A 19,599-nucleotide genomic window follows, 5' to 3' on the forward strand; every position below is an offset into this window, starting at 1 on the left:
GTTTTGAATATATCTGTCCACGGATTCAGTTTCAATCCATTTCTTTGTGTTTCAACTAAGAACTCGCTCCTTGGAGAGCCAACACCGGTTATCACTCGCTTTGCTCGCTCCGAGCCTCACTGTGCGAGGTACGGAGAAAAAAATGTAAAGAAGCGTGTACCGAAATGTATAGTAGATGAAATTTTGTATACGTAACATGAATGCAGCGGTATTACAATATTAATCGCCAAAACGAAATGTTGGATTTAATTGTTATTAATCGGGACCCGGTTTCCATCGCGAGGCGTTTACATACACGAAGGAGTGCCATTTAATCGCGAGAAACGAAAGCCATCTGGTGGATGTATCATTAAAACAGCTGAGATGGTAAGGTAGGCGGGCTACAACCGCCATCTCGCGGCGACTGTCAGAATTTTCAAACGCACAGTTTACGTTCCATGTGAAAAGTGAACATATTTATCATATTTTTATCAGTTTTGTAAAATAATGGAACCCATTTTACATAACTCGTATAGCCTATGTCACCCTCCGGTCTATAAACTATGTCCACGAAAAAAATCACGTTGATTCGTTACTCCGTTGCTGCGTGAAATAAAGACAAACCAATAATCACACTTTCGCATTTATAGTATTAGTAGGAATTGTAGCGCGATTTCAATCTGATCAAATTTTTAATAGCATTTCTGTATCTATCCATTCTCATTTGTATCCTTTTATAAAAATTTTAACTCATTTCGGAATAAGTTTGTTACATCTAGGATATCTGAATTTCTCATCTATCAGTCTGTATTTGAATACCACAACGATTTAAATCTACGTGAATCCGCGAATAAAGTCTAAGGTGTGTCTCTTTCTATTGGTTGCTATTTGTCTTCATTCGAATTGGCATTAATCTACTTCAATCCGTAATAAAAGATTCCGGGAATTTTTTCAAGTCCTCCGCATTTGATTGTTCTAGTCTACCAGTAGGTTCCACAATCGGCGACTGGGTGATAATTCCGTAGTCATTCACATATTTATTCCACTTTACTCGTGTGATATCTTTTTTACACTCCTGCTCCATACACACAATTATTTGGTACAATAATTACATATATGATATATCGTACCGATATTGAATGTCAGACTTGCTATTTTTGATACCCATTAAGTTCAGGTCAAGTTTTGCTATGACTACTCTAGCCACGATAATACGATGTCAAAAGCCATAGAAATGCGCGGTCTACGTGTACTTATCGCTGATATTACGGCGAAGTCTGGATTCAATCCAATGCAATCGTTAATCACTTATTGGAATATAGACAGATTTAACTGATCACCAAAAGATATCGTTTCGAAATTGAATTTTCGCATTAGAAAGTCTGTTCAGCCGGATTCAAATGTTGTATCAATTTTACTTGTTTTAAATCTTTATCTAGTGAGATGCTCGTTGTGCGTGACAATTACGAATACTTCGGAAACTTTGAGCTTGTTTTAAACCTTCTACCGGTATCGATAATTTCAATCGAATTCCGATTGCGGTGTCGAACGTTGAAATGAAAGTGAAAACTCAGAAATTGAAATTCAACGTCGAAAGTCTGCTTCGAAAACAAATCGTAAAACTGAGACAACATGGACATTGATTCCTTCAGCACTGTACCAAGTCGTTTGATATTAGGAAGTGTCATGGTGTGGGCGTGGCTTCTACCTCGCCGGCTGGCAGAGAAAACTAAGACTGCCAACAGTACAGAGATCGATGCGAGCCATTCCCCGCTCTGGCTGAAATTCTCCCATTATCAGTTATTCAGCCAAAAGTAATAGGATCGACGAAAATTTTCGACCTTTTCCTGACTAATTACAAAGTAACCAAAGGACTTTTAAGATTCGCAAGCTTTCACTGGTTGGAGCAAGCTTGAATATACCCAAAGAAATACAGGTTCTTTCATCCTGATTTGAAACAGCGTCTGCGTAGTATAAAACGGCAGACAGTACCAGGTGGAACAAAAGCTTTAGGAATGCCTCCCGACAATGAATGTTCGTATCCTCCACAAGCATTTTCATCTTTCATTGTGAATACATTGAAAGTCGGAATTCACCAACAAAGTTTTTCAGTCTGAGGCCACACTCTGAGCTACCTGAACAACCAATTTGTTCGAGTATCCACATAGGTATAACGTGATCTGAATGAAAAAAATGGTAAAAATTTTCTTTCTAATCTAACGGAATATCCCAGAGAGTATATTGCGATAGAATCTTCCATTGGAATTGCAAACCCGGACGGAAAACTTTTCCGCGATGATAAGAGAAGTAAGATAGTGGTTAGATAACCAGGATATGTGGTGTGGACGAGAAGTTCAAACGAGATAAGCCTATCGCGCTACAGCTAATCGGATTCTGTCCCTGATGCCTTACGTTTTCTCGTTGCGACAAGCTCTGCTGCGTGATGTAATTCAGGTATAGTCACAGTGTATATATATACATGCATCATCCGAAGCAAACTGCACTCGTCATAATATATACATATAACAACAGCAGACATGAGTTTGTTGTTTCCGATAGGTTGGTATCAGGTTGAACACAGCCGTGTGTCACTGGATGGGTGGCATGTATCGAGTGTAAAACGACAAGTGGATTGTCTCAAACATTGAAAATAGAATATCTACGAACTACTCCATACTCGTTATGCCGTCCTTATTGCCATTGAAGAAAAGTTTTATTTGTCAATTTATTTCTACCTTTGTCGTATATTATTGAAAACTAATTGCTGCATAAAATGCAGGGTAAAACTGTCAAGACATTCCTCACAAAACAGCTGTTTTATTATTTTTTGGTGAATGTTCTTTGGAAAATCTCGATTCACACATCTCTGATGAGATTATGTATTTTATACCCTGAGCGAGCGATGAGAAAAGAATTTATAGAGGAAAAGCAAATGCACCATCGTTCCTTCACAGTACTTATGATGATTATGACCTTGGGCTATTTCCTATAATTTATTATATGTAAAATGACTAGCATATAGTCGCCCTTGTGCGAGGCCTACTTTATCTCAATGTCTTTTATTACGTCTAAGATAATATAGGTATCTAGTTCCTATCATAAATTGTTTGCGTGACAATGGTGTGGTTAGTAATCGATGTTACGATACCGTATAGTTGCGTTAATTGATCATAATTTTATTTACGAGAATGTTAGTATCATGTACCGCGAAAAAGATTATCCAAGAAGATTGATTCTAGAAATGTGCAACATTGTTGGTGACAAAAACAGTGTCAATCTCAGATCGGACACTAAAAATTTCAGTAGTTTCTATTACAGATTAACTTCCAACAGACATTGAAATTGAACGATCTTTCGCAAGACAGAATCTAACATTTGAACAATTAGATTTGGTGGCACCACATTGAAGACATCATGTAATTCCCCTGAAACGTAACCATATTAGAGTTTCCCTTCACATCATTATCAATTTAAGATCCTTCTTTCCTCGTCTTTCGTGCTGACGTGACGACGTATTCTGTCCACTACATTGAATACTTGAGTAAATTGTTCCAACGTTAAAAATATAAAAAAATAAATTCACCGAAAGAGCCGAACAAGTAAATGTGAAACATCCTCCGATACTGGTCAAATTTTTTCTTTTAACTAATGATCAATGATGATGGAAAGGTTAATATCATGTCATTATTTAGATGACGACGTGGCTCACCTTTTGGATCTGATGTTTAATGGAAAAATTTTGGCCATGGAAACATAATTGTTAGATTTCTTTGTTAATTCCTCGTTTGTGTGTGTATATCTAATTCCTTTCGTAATGAAAGTTTCACGTCAGGATGTGGTTTTTGTAGTAAATTAATTCAACTACCGTAGGCTTATTTAACCACTGTTATAAAACAATATTTAGCCATAATGTTTTTCTTAATTGCTACGAACAAACTTTATTCCAATTTTTCTGAGTAGGGCCCCACTTAGGGCCGAAATGTCAAAATTTCGTTTTCACTTTATTGACCTGTGACACAGAGAAATCCCTCACATTACCGTATAATGTTGCAATAATTAAAAGGTGGCCTACCGACGAAAACTCGACGATACGCCTATCTACACGTAGGTATTACCGAACAAGACCTTTATTTAGTCTATTTTAGGAGAGTGACGACGATTCTTTCAAACCTACCAAATTCCCTAATGATGTGAAAAAACCCCGTCAGAATAGCCTTTACTTCTCGCGATCGTGCAAAGGCACGTCAGAGATCTTGAATAAAGGAATTAGCTATTCGGACACTATGCAGAGCAGCTTAGCATAAGTATAGTATTGGCTTTCTGACGTGGTTTGTGGACATATTTCAATGTCAATATATGCAAGTGCTACTACAAAGTCTTCTTTCCACCGAACCATACACAGAGGGTGTCAATCCACGTCGTGACGAATCAGTAAAGTAAACGAGATGAGTGCTAATAATGGTCTCAAGGTAGTACACACAGCGGAACGAGAACCTCAGTTCAATAAAACACACAGAAAGAGAAAGACACGACAGGACGAAAGGAAAGAAAAAAAGACCAAATTCTACAGCCTACAGGACGGAGATGAAGTGAACTGGAATGAAAATCTGCCAACGCCGCAAATGGCCAACCACCTGCATATTATATTATGGACAAAAACTGAACCCCTGTTGGCCCCTTGAAATCTCAGGTAGCTTAAAGGGTCGCAGTCCGTCCCGTCATCACAGCCCAGCTGCAGGTAAATCGAGACTTGAGACCCAGGGGAGCAAACCTTGATTCGGAATAGTGTTTCGAAGAAAATTCTAAAGGTAACGGAGCCGAAGAAGATATGTTTTTTTATGTGTACCTGAAATGTCGATCCATCATGTTGGACCGAATTTTCTAATTTTAGGGTCTTCAAGACAGCAAATGAAACTCGGCAAGCTATCAAGGTGCACTATAGCCGGTGAACTTGAGATCAAATATTCCACTGATGTATATTCGGTTATTATGAGAACTTAAAATAAGCGCTAACTTGAGCTCTTGATCAAATTTCATCGAAATGTTTTGTACTTTATTGACGATAATACGTCACCGGGTTAATAGAGCTGACCAAATTATTCATTATATATTTAACACGAAATGATGACAAGATTAAAGTTTAAGTAACAATAACTGAACGAATTATGCAATTTCAGAATAACTTTAAAGAAGTCGAGTTTTCAAAACATGATCATACGAATATGTTCCACTGTATTATGGTTCAATGAAAATTACAGACAATCCTAGAGTTGCGAATAAAGACATTTCTTACAATTAAAATGCATCGTTACAACAAGGTTACTATACTTCAACCTCACGGATGATGACGAACTTAACCGTTTAATCTGGAATACACACTGGATTAATTCAATGTCTGCCCCGGAAAATGTTCATTGGGATATGGCATCGAAAGATGTGAAGCGTACAGAATGATGTTATACCGTTTTTAAATTTGCCGGTTAATCGATTTAACCGCTTTTATAACGTTTTATAGCATTCACAAAAGTCCGTTGGATTTTGTTTTTCTCGCGCACGTTTTGTAGCAATAAGTAAGAAAAAATTTCAACGCAACCATTTCCTACTCGATTGAATACGACGATTGGTATTGTTAGTCGGTACTTGGTTAACGGTTTGCAACGTTACTGTTGGCACTCGACTCGTAACCGGTAATCCAACCATGTCGACACATGCTAGGCGCGTAAATGTAGGCATTGACAGCTAACACGAATCTGCACATATCGACTGCTCTTTCACATTTGAGAAGTTTCGAGCCTACCACTTACGTTTAGTACAAAGTAAGTAATCAAATGATTGGATCGCACTGGAAAGTAAAAACTTTATACGTAATTAACGAAATCAATAAAGAAGATCGATATCGCAAAAATTCGTAACATCTTTCTTGTCATAGATTTATATAGGAGCAGCCATAAAAGACGAGATTTAAACTTTTTTAACTTAACGATCCATCAATATTTCTAGTGAAGTGAATATGGACAAAAGATGAGCTTACCTTGACGGTGACGCTGTTGGTAGATCCTTTGATAAGATCAATGATTTCCTCCCTGGATTTGTCGTTAACGTTAATACCGTTCACTTCGATTAATCTGTCGCCAGGTAGTAATCCAGTCTCGTTGTTGTTTTGCACAATAGCACCAGGCTCCGCAAAGATGACGGGCCTCATTTGAGTAACACCGTTAGCACCACGTTCCACAATCATAGCACGTCGTAGCGAAAATCCAAAATCATTCCTAGGCGGTGGTTGTCGCTGAATAGTAAGTTCCCTCGGATCTGGTAGTTTGAGGGGAACTATTTCAGGTAGGGTAAGTTCAACGCCTTGTTCCTCGAACGAACCCGACGATCGCCACCTGGAGAAACCCTGAGACTCGCCTACCGGAGACAAGCTGAACGGCGGAGTCGCAAAACTTGAATTTGTAGTGTCTGTCAGGGAGTCCGCAGAGGGGCTGGCGCTCGTGACAACTTGGAGCAGTTTGTTGTCCCGGTGTTGAGGACTTCTCCTGTAGGTTTCCTCCTCGCTGAAGCTCTCCTCCTTCCCGATACCCGAGTTGTTCAGGTTTGGAACGTTTTGGTAAGCGATCACCTCGTTTTGGAGCGTATTCCTCACAAGGACGTTCGAATCTTGGTGATTTTCATTCCCGTTCTGAACCACGCTCACTTCCGATGTTATGCTGGTTATACTGAGTCTCGGACCTTTTAAAATCCCTCTTTTTGGAGGCTTCGGCGGGAGAGGTGGCAGCGTCTTGCCACCGGCTGTTAGAGACGTTAACGAAGCCTCGGAGGAATCACTCTGCGTCAAACCGTCACCCGTACCTCGAGACCAGCTCGAACCAGCCGGGTGATGAATACTATCCAACAAATCTCGATCCAACGGTGCAAAAAATGACGCGCTGTAATCAGCCGTTATTCCACTTGGAAGTTTTTCCTTTTCCTTGCGTCGGCCGCGGATTTTCAACGATCTTCGAACCTGAAACAAATAACAATCGTCATATATTGCAAACAGCCGAAGTTATTAAGACAGAGGGTCGATAATTGAATGAACTGCATTCTGGAGTCACTTTCAACGAATGGTTGCGTCGATTGGGCGAAGCTCTTTTCATTCACTCAATAATTGACTACGACAGTTGTGCGAAATGGAAAGTGATTGCGAACCGTCCGGGTTTGACCTACCCGCCACTCACATTGCAGATACCTGAATACCGCCTCGGAAAGGCTGAAGTGAAATGACAAAATGTAAACATGAATCTCCCGCAGTAGCGTAGAATGCCGTTTGTAAATGGAGGTATTTCGTTGGGATTAGAGAATCTTATGTCAACGCTATGGAAATTAATTACTGCGTGGGAATAAAAATTGATCGCCAAATTGAAGTGCGACGATACCTGTGAACGAGGGTGAGCAGTATAGGGGTTCGTGAATACGAACAATAGAAACGTCTACGAACCTCGTCGAGACGGAGAAGTTCTTCGGCAGACATGCTGCCACGATCGCGTTTCTTGATTTCCTTCCTCTCCTTCTTTTCTCGCTTACGCTTCTCCTTGTCATCTTTTTCCGCAGCCTTTTTCATAAAGTTGAACATGTTCACCTTCTCCGGTTGATAACCGTGTTATTATTTACTTAAAGCTTCTTCTTCTTCTTTCAACGCGAATCAATAATTCAGCACTCATCCCTGAGTCGCCGGCGACTAAGAGAAGCGAAATATACACTACCTTGAAACGAAACCTACTATTTAAAAAACACAACTGTGAATACGCCGCCTCGAAAACAACTGTTATAACCCAGGAGATCCAGCCTCTTGGGGCCTCGACGTGATATTCACGCTTGGCCGACGATATTGACAGCCAACACGTACCACGAGACGTCACAACACTGCAGCCGCTCTAAGGTTCACCGAATAACCACACATCTCACCGCGATTCCCGCTCCGATTCTACCTGCATGTTAAACCGTGAGACGCTCTGATTCCACCGCGCATCAATTTCACTAAGCAGAAACAACGGTTACCTAATCTAACAGATTCAATCGAGACGCGTATGGCCAGCACCGAAAACCCACCACCTTGTTGGTGTTGGACGGCACACTGTCATGGCAGTTGGGTCAAATGCCTCACAAACGTCGCAGCCCACTCTGACGGCGAGAATCGAGCCTCGACGCCACCTGGCGATTCATGGACGAACGAAGTAGATGGCGAGAGCTGCCAAATTCCCTCGGCACAGCTTCAACTTGGGACGAAATTCTACCTTACCGGCTGGCCACGGTATCGATCCTTCGTATTCCAAACTGCAATTCTTACCGACCTCCCGCGTTTGACTCAACAATGGGATCATCATTTCCTTTTACTCTCACCAAAAGCGTAGGACTTACTTCTCTTTGATTATAGCTATCAAGATCGGCTTGGTAAAATTTTTTTAGATTATGGAGTTTTATTAGCATATCAGTAGCACTCATTTTTACAGGGTAAAACAAATCCACAGAACAGTCATGAGAACAGCCCGGCAAAAGACCCCGAAAGCTCGTCTTAATCGTTAAATTCATTTTAGGTACGTGAAGTTCTTTAAAAAAAATCACCAATTTTTTCATGTCATAGAATGTATAAAATGGGAGATTTCATGTTTGAAAATTTGTTATTATTTATATTTCGATTTTAGATGATCATTTCTTGCTCAATTTTTTCCAAAATTTCATTTTCGTTTCATAAAGTGCGTATTAATTTTGATTGATTAATCGGAATTGAATGAAACAACTTACAATCGCTTCTTCTTTTAAAGCTCTAAAAAGTCACTTGTCTAACTTTCGACGATACGTTTTACCGTACTGATGCTATTTGCAAGTAAACAAATGAATAAGCCTTTATTACAGTTTTTAAACATTATTATCTGATAATATTTTTTGAGATTGGCTATTCTTGATCAAAACGGTTCTGTCCCAAGAACATTCTAACATTTTTTTTTCTTAATTAACGCTATTATCTTTAAATTGTTATCAATTCACATGCTCAAAATGATCAATCGATTGATTACTTTTGCTCGACATAATGGCATTTACAAAAAAAAAAATATTATCATTACTTATGCCATTTGTTGGTGATAAATATGTTGAAAAAAATTTTCGTGATCAACATATTCTTTTTTACTTTTTCCAATCGATATGAATTACATTTCATCCAATATTATGTTAAGTAATTAAAAAAATCGATTTCTGTAGATAATAATTTTTTCCACTTTTCAATATACTTGATACTTTACTGCTACACCACGTGTAATCTAAAAATAACTCAAAAAATTCATGTATATACTCGAACAAGTGGAATTTTATTATTATACAATATAATTTTTTTATTCCAATATCGAATCATAGACAAAAAGAACACGATACATGTAATTTTGGTTGAATTAACTGAATGTGTCAGTCGGAATTTTGATTAGTATGTATGTATTTTTTCATTGATTCAGGTTTTTTTAAAAAAAATGACACTAATCGCGATCGCTTGTTTGTTTATTGCAATCCTTTTTTGCGTAAGTGATATAAGACTAATACAATTTTGCGAAACTTGAAGATAACAAAAAAATCTAAATGACTTTTCTGATATCCAGATTATTCATAAAATTCTTGTGTTCGGAGTATGTTTCGATTTTTCGAGTCATCCTTAAATTATGTGTCATCAAACGCCCAAATATACCGACAAGTGAACGACCTCCATTCTGAAGAATTTTACAAATTATTTGATCAAAAACGTCTTTCATACTTTTTTTTCATTACTTATTTTTACTTTTACTTCTCGGCAAATTTTGGTAGTTGTTCATCTCTTTTACAAAAACCGAAGTGCGCAAGATCGTAATAAAAAGACAGGTGGTTACAATTAGTGTCATCTATTTTATAATATCTGATTCGATGAAAACATAAACACGTTTTTTAATTAAAGGTCCGACAGAAATATCTAACACATATTCACGGCTATTATACCGTAGAAGGTTAACGATGCGAACGTCTGTCGCCAGCAGATAGGCAATCGACGTTACATCTGGGTACAAGATTTCACTTCGGTTGCCTATTTGCCGGCGAAGCATTGTGTGCATCAACCATATATGATTTTCGCCTGAGTTCATCAAAACAACTAAATGGTTCCTACCTATGTAGTTTTTATGTACCTATAAAATACTTTTTTTTAAATATAATCTTTAAAAGTAAAAACAATCAGTAGAAAAATAATTCTGAGGGTCTGGAAATTTTCTTACAAACAATTTGGTTTGTTTTTTTTTTATTTCTTACCAACCAAATTGATCTCAACAATAAGAAGTTTTTCTGTGACACCTTAAACGGCAAAATATAGAAAAGGAAAAGTATAAAAACAAATCACACGGAATAAAAAATTTTAAAGCTTAGTTTACCAAAATTGTTTGGTCTGATTTATAAACAATGATTGTAATGGAGAAAAAAAATGCTAAGGTATTCTTGAGACAAAACCGTTAGGATTTATAAAAAAAATATAAAACAATGTTGAGTTATTGTTGAAAAGCTATGACAAAGGTTTTTTAATTCGTTTCCTTGCAAACAGCGGTGGTATGGTTGTTATTACAGCAAAAAGTTAGGGATACGAATATTAAGAACTTTAACTGACAAAGAGATTGCAATTTGTTTCATTCAATTCTAATTATTAGATCGAGTTTCTAAAAAAAATTGAGCAAGAAGGGGCCAGCTAAAATCGAAATATAGAGAAAACATTTTTTCCGGCATGAAATTTTTCTTCCTACAAGTTCCAATACATAGACCTATACCTATTTATTGTCCAAGAACATACAAATTGTTACTTTATTCAAAAATATTAAAAAATAATGATAATAATAAGTACTTTTTTAATCAAGTTCTAAATTAAAAATTGCTAAATGAGGAGCGTCACGACTTGGGGCGGGGAATCAGAAACTATGATATTTTTGTGACGTAATTTAATGATCACCCCTGATGATTTTGCATTACAGAAATAATCGGAAAGTCGAGAAGTAAAGTATCTCGGTGAACTAAATTTGTCGCGTAAAATTAAACTCTGGACAAAATTTCCACTCCGCACAAATCTTTCCAAATACAATCTCCCCTTCATAAAATGTCCCCGGACGATTCTCCTTTTTTTAAATCTCCAGTATAATAAATAATAAATAAAGTAAAATAAATAAATAGATAGAAATGAATAGCCGGGAACCATGTCCGGGGGAACTTTGCAATAGGGTAATTTTATCTGGGAGGGAATTAGGTCACGTAGATATTGTCCAAGAAATTAAATCTGGGGAGAATCAACCCAAGAGGATTCAGTCCTAGACCCGAGAAGTAGGATCGAATAAATGTAGACACGATTAAAATATCAGTTTGATGTTCATTGTCAAGTTATTGGTTAGAAAGATAGAGACGAAGTGTACGGTTTAAGAAGTAAGTGAGTTAGTGATTTGGAATTAGCAGAATGAAACGAGGATGGGTGCAGTAAGCAAAGTACAAGATCAGGGTTCTGAGAATGAGAGAATAAAGTCAGGCGCGCACAGCCCATATAAAAGATTGTTCAGTCTAATGAAACGAATTAAGAGGCTTCCAGGTAAGAGAGACGCTACGCCATCATCCCTGTTAGCCAAGCCATCCATTCATTTACTGCCTGTAAAGTCACTAGACATATTTCAGATGGTCATGGTTTTTTTTTTTATTCTCCTTTTTCTTGTCAATTAATAAAAACTATATATTCGAAATGCAAATATTTAGTTTATGAGATTTTATTTCGTAGCACGATACAATTTCCAGCGAAGTAATCCATAAACGGATATGTGCAGTGCGAAGATCCATATAGTCAGAGCTAGAGCCAGAACGTAAAATGGTGCTGTAGGCATGCCTAAGTTCGAGAGAATTTTTGCCGGTAAACGAATAGGACAAAAAACCTCCGAACAGGGCAAATTTTTACGGGAATTCCCATACAACGCCTGAAGAACTCCCTCAAAAGCGTATCTGCAATACCAACCCACGGTTCACGTTAAGGTATCGAGAGGAAATTATTTGAATTATTCATACGAAATTATGAAGAATATCCCAATATGCCACTAACAATAAGCCTCCGAAACTTTGTGTCTTCGGTTTTGAAAGTTTTACTATTATATTTTGGAAATTAAACATCGTTGCATTTCCCAGAGTTAGCGCGCCTGCTGTAGAAAGAGCAGTCTACTTGGTTAAAGCTATTGACGCAACAAAGAGTACAAACCGGAAGTAGCTGATGCTACAAATAGGCCGAAGATATGCCGAAACTTCTCCAAGTCTAAGGAAAAATCCGGCAAATAAAAACATCGGTATGTTCAAAGCTGGTACAACAAAAACGCCCACCTGAAATAAATACGATTGGTTGAATAATATGAAACGATTATCAACTTTTCCCACAGTAAATTTGTAGACCATAAATTCATGACAAATTGTTAACCGTCCAACAGCAGTATACTGGTATCAAAGGTAGGTGTATGCTGAAGATTCTTAACCGTAAACGTTGCGGTCGTATAAACTGCTAGTACAGCTTAGCTGAACCTCTATTTCAAATTTGGCTTCTCGATTCCTCTAGTTATGACCCTGATTAACGTCAATTGAGACCTTCGCGGCTGTCTGAGCACCAGCGACGCTGATATAGTGTGAAATAACACTTTTAACCCACGTACTGTAAACTTCTGCGATACAAACACGGAGACTATCATAAATGGTCTTCAGTCAGAGTGTAAGAATCGTGATACGTTCATCCCAATATTTTTTAATGAAAATATTATCGAAGCTATTGATGTACCTGTGAGCCGCAAGCAGCTCCAGCAGCAATGCCAAAAGACTGAGCGAGCATCGTCAACAGAACACAGATGAGCCAGACACGCCATATCCGGTCCAATTCAAGGGGCTGCCCCGTTAGCCAGTAGGCAAAGATGAGAAAGCAGGTTGGACAGAGAACCTAGAGACCACAAAATAATTATTCATTGAAGTAAGAAAGCCTAGGAAAGTACTTTTTGACTCATCCCACCTGCACTTGAATATCTGCTAGAACTTTTGCCACATAGTACGATTGCAACGAGTACCAGTTGTTCATGTGTTCTCGGAGAAATACTGCAGCTTCGATTGGAACTGCAGAAAAGATGATGCGAGTGACAGTGATTTCGTCACGTTCGCAACGTGTCGCAATCGATAAATTGAAAATTGCTAATCGTGAAGATAACTGCAAACTTACACATCTGTACAGCTGGCATGGCGTTACCGAAGAATAGAAACAACAGAGAAGTAAAAATGCAAGCGTTGTTGCTTTGAAATCTGGCTGCGTTGCTTCCAAAGTCATAGAATACAATGCCAACCAGAAGTCCGACCATCAGATGAGCAACGATTCTGAGTTTTGTCAACATCTGCAGGGTAGCGTAAAATGATGTAACTTTTAAACTTATAAATGATGTTAGTTCGATCGCCTTACATTGTCTCTTTGTATACAGATCATCGCTCTTTTGAAAAGGATGAGGAATTGTTTCCAGTGGGACACTGGATAAGTTCTTATCCGCGAAATTTCATCCTTCTCCTTGTTAAAATAACCTGGCGGTGGCCTGGAACCGTTCGATGTTTGGTGCTCTGCAAAATTAATAGAGGAAATAAGGTGAAAACTTTGAAGAATATCGACGTAGATGACTTGGAATTGGTGATTTTTGGTCTGACTATACTTACTAACTTGAGGACCGCGAGTAGATTCCAGTTGTAGTCTGGCTGCCTCGTATTTTTCGTTGCTCACGTCTCGCAATCTCTTCAAATTTTCCTTTGGTGTCGAAACTACATCCAGTACTGCATGGAAGCAAAACAATCAAGTCCGTGATTCGGATGAAAGTTACTAAACAAGGTCAAGCCAAGACAAAAAGTCTCTTACCGAATTCGGCCAGGTTACAGAGCTGAGGACAAACGTGACCAGCCTTTGCAAAGCTGTCGAGAATTTGGTCTCGCGGTCCGCAGTACATTATTTGTCCTCGAGACAAGACGACGATGTCATCGAACAAGGATATCATGTGACTGCCAGGCTGGTGAACAGTGCAAACCACAGTCCGACCTGCCTCGGCAAGTGAGTGCAGCAGGGCAATCACCTGTGGCGACAAAGTCACAACTTCCATTACTGAACCCATGATTGCCTGCATCATTCGGAAAAACGAACCTGGCCTGATGCTGCACTATCTAATCCGCTCGTAGGCTCATCTAACAGCATTACGGGTGGGTTAGTTATCAACTCTATTCCAATAGACAGTCTTTTTCGTTCACCACCGCTGAGATTACCTGCAGCTGTATCTAAACTCGGCAGAAGTCCCAGCTTGCTAGCAATATCGATTACCTGTAAGGGAACGTAAAATTGTTGTGAAATTCATTGAGGCTTACCAAAACCGGTCATACATTGCAATTTCCCCACCTGTACAATGCTGGCACTGCGCAATAAAACATGTTTCAGCTACCACAGAGTTGTGAAAGCGTTTAGAATACTCGGACTTTGTTTTTGATCCTTATTCGTGGTATGAAATTCAGTCTTCTTACCGCACGTCTTCTAAGGTGATCCGTATGAGAAGATCCGAGTTTCAGGTCAGCAGCGATTTGGAGAGTCTCACGTACTGTAAGCAGGGGCAATAGTGCAAAATCCTGGGGTATGTAGCAGACCTGTCTTCGGAAGGCTTCCCTGTTTCTCTCGACGCCATTAATGGTAATCGTCCCCTTGAGTTTAGAGGCTCGCAGGCCGGAAATTATGCTCAAGAGCGTAGTTTTCCCAGCACCTGAAGGCCCGATGATGGCGGTTAAACGACCAGGTCGAAAATGTCCGGCCACTGAGCAAAGAATTTGTTTTTGCTTCTGAGTACCTGTTAAGAATAGAAAAGAAAAATTACCAAAACGATGTGGTGAATCGAAACCACAGCTGCTATATAAGTTTCTTCTTCGCGGTTTACCGGTAACAAAAATATTATTCAAATTCATATCACGTCTTGTTATCCATATTCATTTCTGTTACATGAGACAGTCGCGGCTTGTCTGTCGTTTTTGGCGATTTTTGGTGCTCACTTGTTGACTAATGATATTATTGTTGGATCGGACACTGTGTTTTTATTATTATGGATATATTTAATAGATGATATATGATTGCATTAAATGACATCAGTCAGATTCGCTAGGCATAGTTGGCGAAAGTGGCATAGAACAAAAATACAAGTGTAGTCTAATACTCAACATTGACAATGGAAGAATGATTTATGGCGTCTTAGAAATGCAATAACGTGTTACAGATTCTACAATAATACATGGTTGCAAGGCCATCCACTTTTCTGATGCTTAATTCACTCATCCTGCGAAGCCTTGAACTGAGCCTACCGGCTGTTTCAGGAAGTATCAAGTATTCGAAACTTTGGATCATTACGAAATTTGTTCATGACAGCTTTCGTAAATGAATATGAAATATTTATTGTAACTGTACAGAATTGCTTCAATTTACTAGTGTTGGTTTACTAGTTTTTACTCGATATAAAGACTGCATAATTCAATACTTTGTAGCATCTTGTTATTCTTAGTAAGAAAAAGTTACTACGTTTGTCATCATAATCGCAGTACATACGTATAGTTGTAATCGAGACTATGCGTAAACAAATCTAATATTCTTCACAGTCAACGTAAATACGTGGCACGACTTGATGTTTGTAAGCAAATGCGTACGCATAATTTTTCCTAGCAATTCTTGAAACAAATCTGATGTTTATGTTAAAATATCTCCATCGTTGTAGCAATGCCGTACCCAGCTTTTTCACATCTTCTTGACTTTAAGTGAACTACGTCTTCTTGAGCTGAAACTATCCATTTGACAAAGTATCAAGATCGCAGTTGGTGTAATTGCCTTCGTCGTTACATGGTTGATTTAGCCAAACGTGCATTTGAGCTGAGTTCAATGAGTTAGCAACTTTCGTGTTATTGAATTTCGTTATCGATTTATGATATCAAAATTAACCTACATAATTTTATCAAACAGTTTCGAAGAGAATCAACAAATTCACGAAGACTTTGTCCTTGGTATGTGAAATAGTACTAGTAATTAACTATTTATGATAAATTCAATGGTGGTATTGATTTTGCTGGCTAAAAAATGTTTACGGGTCGATTCAATCATTTTGATGTAGTTATGTGAGAGTCACATTTGAATGAAATTATATTTCACGAGCAGAAATATTTTGTGGAGGCACAACATTCTTGAAGTGGTACAACCGGTTTCTTCTACTACGGTATACAAAATCGTCTCAATTTTGCTGTAAATATCTATCACAGTTTTTCATGTTTATGATTAACTTAAATCATTTAAAAGCAAAGAAAAAATCGATTTACTGTTTTCATTTTCGAGCTATTCGATAATTGTCATTTTCATTACCGACATTTCCGACTTCCTCGGTAACTGCAGCACCGCCTTATCGCTGTATTAAAAAAGTCTGGCCAAGCGTAGATAAATCTCAAAAGTTCTTATCGTACCGCAATGTATTGAAGCGTTCTACATGACAGTCAAAGCAACTGTGTGTTTAGGGTGGGAGAATTGATCTTTGTTAACTTTCGATGCACGAATCATCGCACTTCCAATACACGGAGAGATTTGTATACTCATACTCGTATACGTTGGTGATAAAATTGGGATCGTGAAAAATTAAAATACAATCGAATAAGAAGACTTGCCTGTGTCGCAGTCAACCGCATAGCTCAAATTAGCGAATTCGATGACAAGTCTGGAGGTCGCGGGGTTGCCGGCCTCAATATCCAGCAATTTGCTGTCTTCATCGAGCCGCAGAATCGTACAGGTACCACCTTCTGTCAGCTGTATGGAGTTCATGATGATCGATGATCCTGATTTTCTTGGTTCCCGCGTTAGCCGGTTGTCATCCTTTTTGAACTGAGCCTCGGAGTCTTCGTACCGTATTCGGTCTAATCTTTTTATCAAATTTATCAACGAGTTGTCAGTTTGAATTGATCGAAAAGTTTCTTATTACACAAATAGCTCCACGTGACGTCGATGACCGAAAGATCTTTCGCACTTGGACTGTTATACTATCGCGGATTTCACTGTCCACCGCACTCCTCTACAGTGATACGCACACACGGTTTGTCTTGGACGCAGTGCAGAGAGCGACGGTTACACGGCTATCCAGACACGATGAGTCCAATTTTCCAGTGACCCGTTTCGCCGACAGTGGGGGGAGATAGGCCTTGCTTGATTCGGTCTCAGTTCAGCATCGAATAATTTCTTAAGCTCCGATATCCTGACCAACGGATCGACTGGACACCAGGCCGATTTTCAGCTCGATGAACTTCTGCTGGATTACTCATCTCCGACCGTTGAGAAGCGCGAAAGGAAAGTCTCGCTGTACGGTCTGTCAGCCATGGAGAAGTATTATTCGCGTGGGAGTGAAATCGGGTGCGAAGTAACTTTCACGATGCGTGAAGCATCGAACGACTAATCACACATCCTTTAAACGGAACTAGAACCACCCTTGCCAAAGAATGTTCTCCTTTCACTCTGTGAGGCTTATGGAAAATAAGTAAAACTAGTCAAATTCTTAGTTCACGTTTCAAGTGAACGAAATAATGAGGTGTATTGGGATTAGTGTACGTTCATTACAACAAGAAAAGTACTTTGTTATAATATAACCAACGGTACGATGTGCTTAATCGTGGCGTAGTGAAAGCTCGGCATGCTCTGGTCTTTGCTTTCGCGCCGTAGAGAAATCCGCTCTAGGTTGCGTTACGCCACCTGGCGCCTTAATGACAGAACTATGACAAATAACACATTTTGATTGTGGTCCGAATCTAGAAGTTTTCCCTTGTAAACGAATTTATACTCTAATAAGAATTTTTTCCTATGCATACTTAATCAATATTCAATTCGATTTCAGATTCCCTGCTTCGCCTCGTAATGAAGATATTTATTTTGCAGTACATATAGCGGAAATTCTTGGTTACTGATGCACAGAATCGAGCAAATCTTGTTTCCTTATCTATTGCACAAAAAATAAAGCAACTGTTGATCTTTAACATATTCTTTTTCGGTGACAATGGAAACTCGAAAGAAATATCCAGTAGCGTAAGAATCAGTAATTCGGTAACCAAAACTAAAGTTCTTGGAACAACTGAAATATCAGAATGATAAATCCAATTTTGATCTCACGTGCACATTAAACGAATTGTGAAGCTTATCAAGGATTGTGTTAAACAGTGATGAGTTCAAATGTAGATGCTTAATGAATAAGAATTTCTTCTCTGCATGCACGATGTAAGGAGACTGTAGTGTGTAGATGTTATGTTTACCCTTTTTGAATCCTTTGCTTCCGATGAGAAGCCCGTAAGACGGCAATGCCGTCTAATAAATGAGATGCGGGTGTGCAAATCATTAATCTACGAGAGAATTTTTGTTGAAAGATGTAAATTTGAAAAACTGGTGAATTTGAAAAATTCAGTACATGCTTAATATCGGACGGCGTTTATTGTGTAAAAAAAAATTTATATTAACCTTGACCTCAACAGGCCTCGGATTGTAATTTTTCAGTTCATCTGATAATAAGTACGCTTGTTCTGAGGATTCTTTTGCACTTTGATACCATTTCACATTAGTTTTATTGGTTGTCTCAGCACTTTGATATTTTTTGTTCCTCGTGATTATTCAAGTTTACATGGCTATACATTAGACGCATGAAAACTTACTAGATTCTATTTCTAATAGTCATTGATTTGCAGCCAACAGGACAACGGTCACAGGCTAATTGTTTCAAAATGAGGTTAAGCAAAAGAATTCCATCTAGTGTCAGATTCATTTCATAATGAAACCGGAACCGTACCGTAATGTATATGTAATTAGTAATGCCGCGACAGAATTTTTTAGAAATAAGTATCACTAGAATATAAATTATCTCATTTGGGGAAGAATTTTGCGTTCTGATAATAAAGTATTTGTACTACGAGACGTACATATATGGCAGCGCTCTGTCTTTCTTTTTAAAAATATTACAACATTTTGGAAATTAGCATCAAATATGAGTACCTGCCGAAACGCTTCTGTAAAACTTGGCCTAATGAACAGAAAAAAAAAGATTGCTTCCATAAACAATCTCTCTCTATGTTTTACAGTGTCAAGGTTTACAATAGATAAGTTTTTGTATATGGACTCGCTGCATGCGATCAAAAGTACAAATAAACGTTTTTTCATATTCAACTTGACGATAAGCTTGTATTTCGTATTCCAATACTTATATTTACAACAAAAATTCTCTCGTAGATTAATGATTTGCACACCCGCATCTCATTTATTAGACAGCATTCTGTCTTACGGGCTTCTCATCGGAAGCGAAGGATTGAAAGGGGTAAACATAAACATCTACACACTACAGTCTCCTTACATCGTGCATGCAGAGAAGAAATTCTTACTCATACAAATCGGGCACATGAAAACAAATTTGAACTCACTGGTTATGAGAGAAATTAAAGACAACAGAGTCAGGGCGGCTAGGTGGTCTAGTGGAGTAAGTCTCCGGTAAAGCATCGCTAGATTCCAGGTTCGATTCCTGG

At 38.4% G+C, this 19,599-nt stretch overlaps 2 protein-coding genes and 1 long non-coding RNA gene across 6 annotated transcripts in view; 1 reads left to right on the forward strand and 2 right to left on the reverse strand.

The window, feature by feature from the left end:
- The window catches only part of LOC124296951 (unconventional myosin-XVIIIa), an 84,560-nt gene extending 76,472 nt beyond the window's left edge, over positions 1-8,088 (reverse strand). Inside the window, exons 1-2 of the mRNA XM_046747430.1 lie at positions 7,457-8,088; positions 6,011-6,982 (exon numbers count right to left, since the gene is read on the reverse strand). Coding sequence (XP_046603386.1) covers positions 6,011-6,982; positions 7,457-7,591 — 1,107 coding nt within the window. The 5' untranslated portion in view covers positions 7,592-8,088. The remainder of the gene's footprint in view (positions 1-6,010; positions 6,983-7,456) is intronic.
- Positions 1-19,599, forward strand: part of LOC124296964 (uncharacterized) — a 181,690-nt gene that overhangs the window by 102,716 nt on the left and 59,375 nt on the right. The window lies entirely within an intron of this gene.
- On the reverse strand, positions 11,242-17,733 carry LOC124296956 (ATP-binding cassette sub-family G member 1-like). Of its 4 annotated transcripts, none has more exons than XM_046747448.1 (11): positions 16,720-17,726; positions 14,560-14,876; positions 14,189-14,362; positions 13,910-14,120; positions 13,714-13,827; positions 13,469-13,620; positions 13,235-13,403; positions 13,031-13,131; positions 12,806-12,961; positions 12,242-12,360; positions 11,242-11,991 (listed from the first exon to the last, which is right to left on the reverse strand). In XM_046747448.1, exons 1-11 carry the CDS (start codon positions 16,871-16,873, stop codon positions 11,763-11,765), a joined length of 1,896 nt encoding a protein of 631 aa, XP_046603404.1. In that variant the 5' UTR covers positions 16,874-17,726; the 3' UTR covers positions 11,242-11,762. The 4 variants fall into 4 exon arrangements, 3 of the variants coding, with proteins under 3 accessions (XP_046603404.1, XP_046603406.1, XP_046603405.1); XR_006906484.1 differs by lacking the exon at positions 11,242-11,991 and adding an exon at positions 12,444-12,692 and having other exon boundaries at positions 16,720-17,733; XM_046747450.1 differs by lacking the exon at positions 12,242-12,360 and having other exon boundaries at positions 11,747-11,991; positions 16,720-17,729.

This window comes from Neodiprion virginianus, chromosome 2 (assembly GCF_021901495.1).
Source record: "Neodiprion virginianus isolate iyNeoVirg1 chromosome 2, iyNeoVirg1.1, whole genome shotgun sequence".
NCBI lineage: Eukaryota > Metazoa > Arthropoda > Insecta > Hymenoptera > Diprionidae > Neodiprion > Neodiprion virginianus.

Excerpts from the sequence above, each read along its gene's own strand:
- LOC124296956 (XM_046747448.1), bottom strand. The coding sequence starts at position 16,873 with ATGAACTCCATACAGCTGACAGAAGGTGGTACCTGTACGATTCTGCGG. Across the intron at positions 14,121-14,188 it reads ATAGTGCAGCATCAGGCCAG|GTGATTGCCCTGCTGCACTC; the intron begins GTTCGTTTTTCC and ends TTGTCGCCACAG. Across the intron at positions 12,962-13,030 it reads TAGCAGATATTCAAGTGCAG|GTTCTCTGTCCAACCTGCTT; the intron begins GTGGGATGAGTC and ends TGTGGTCTCTAG.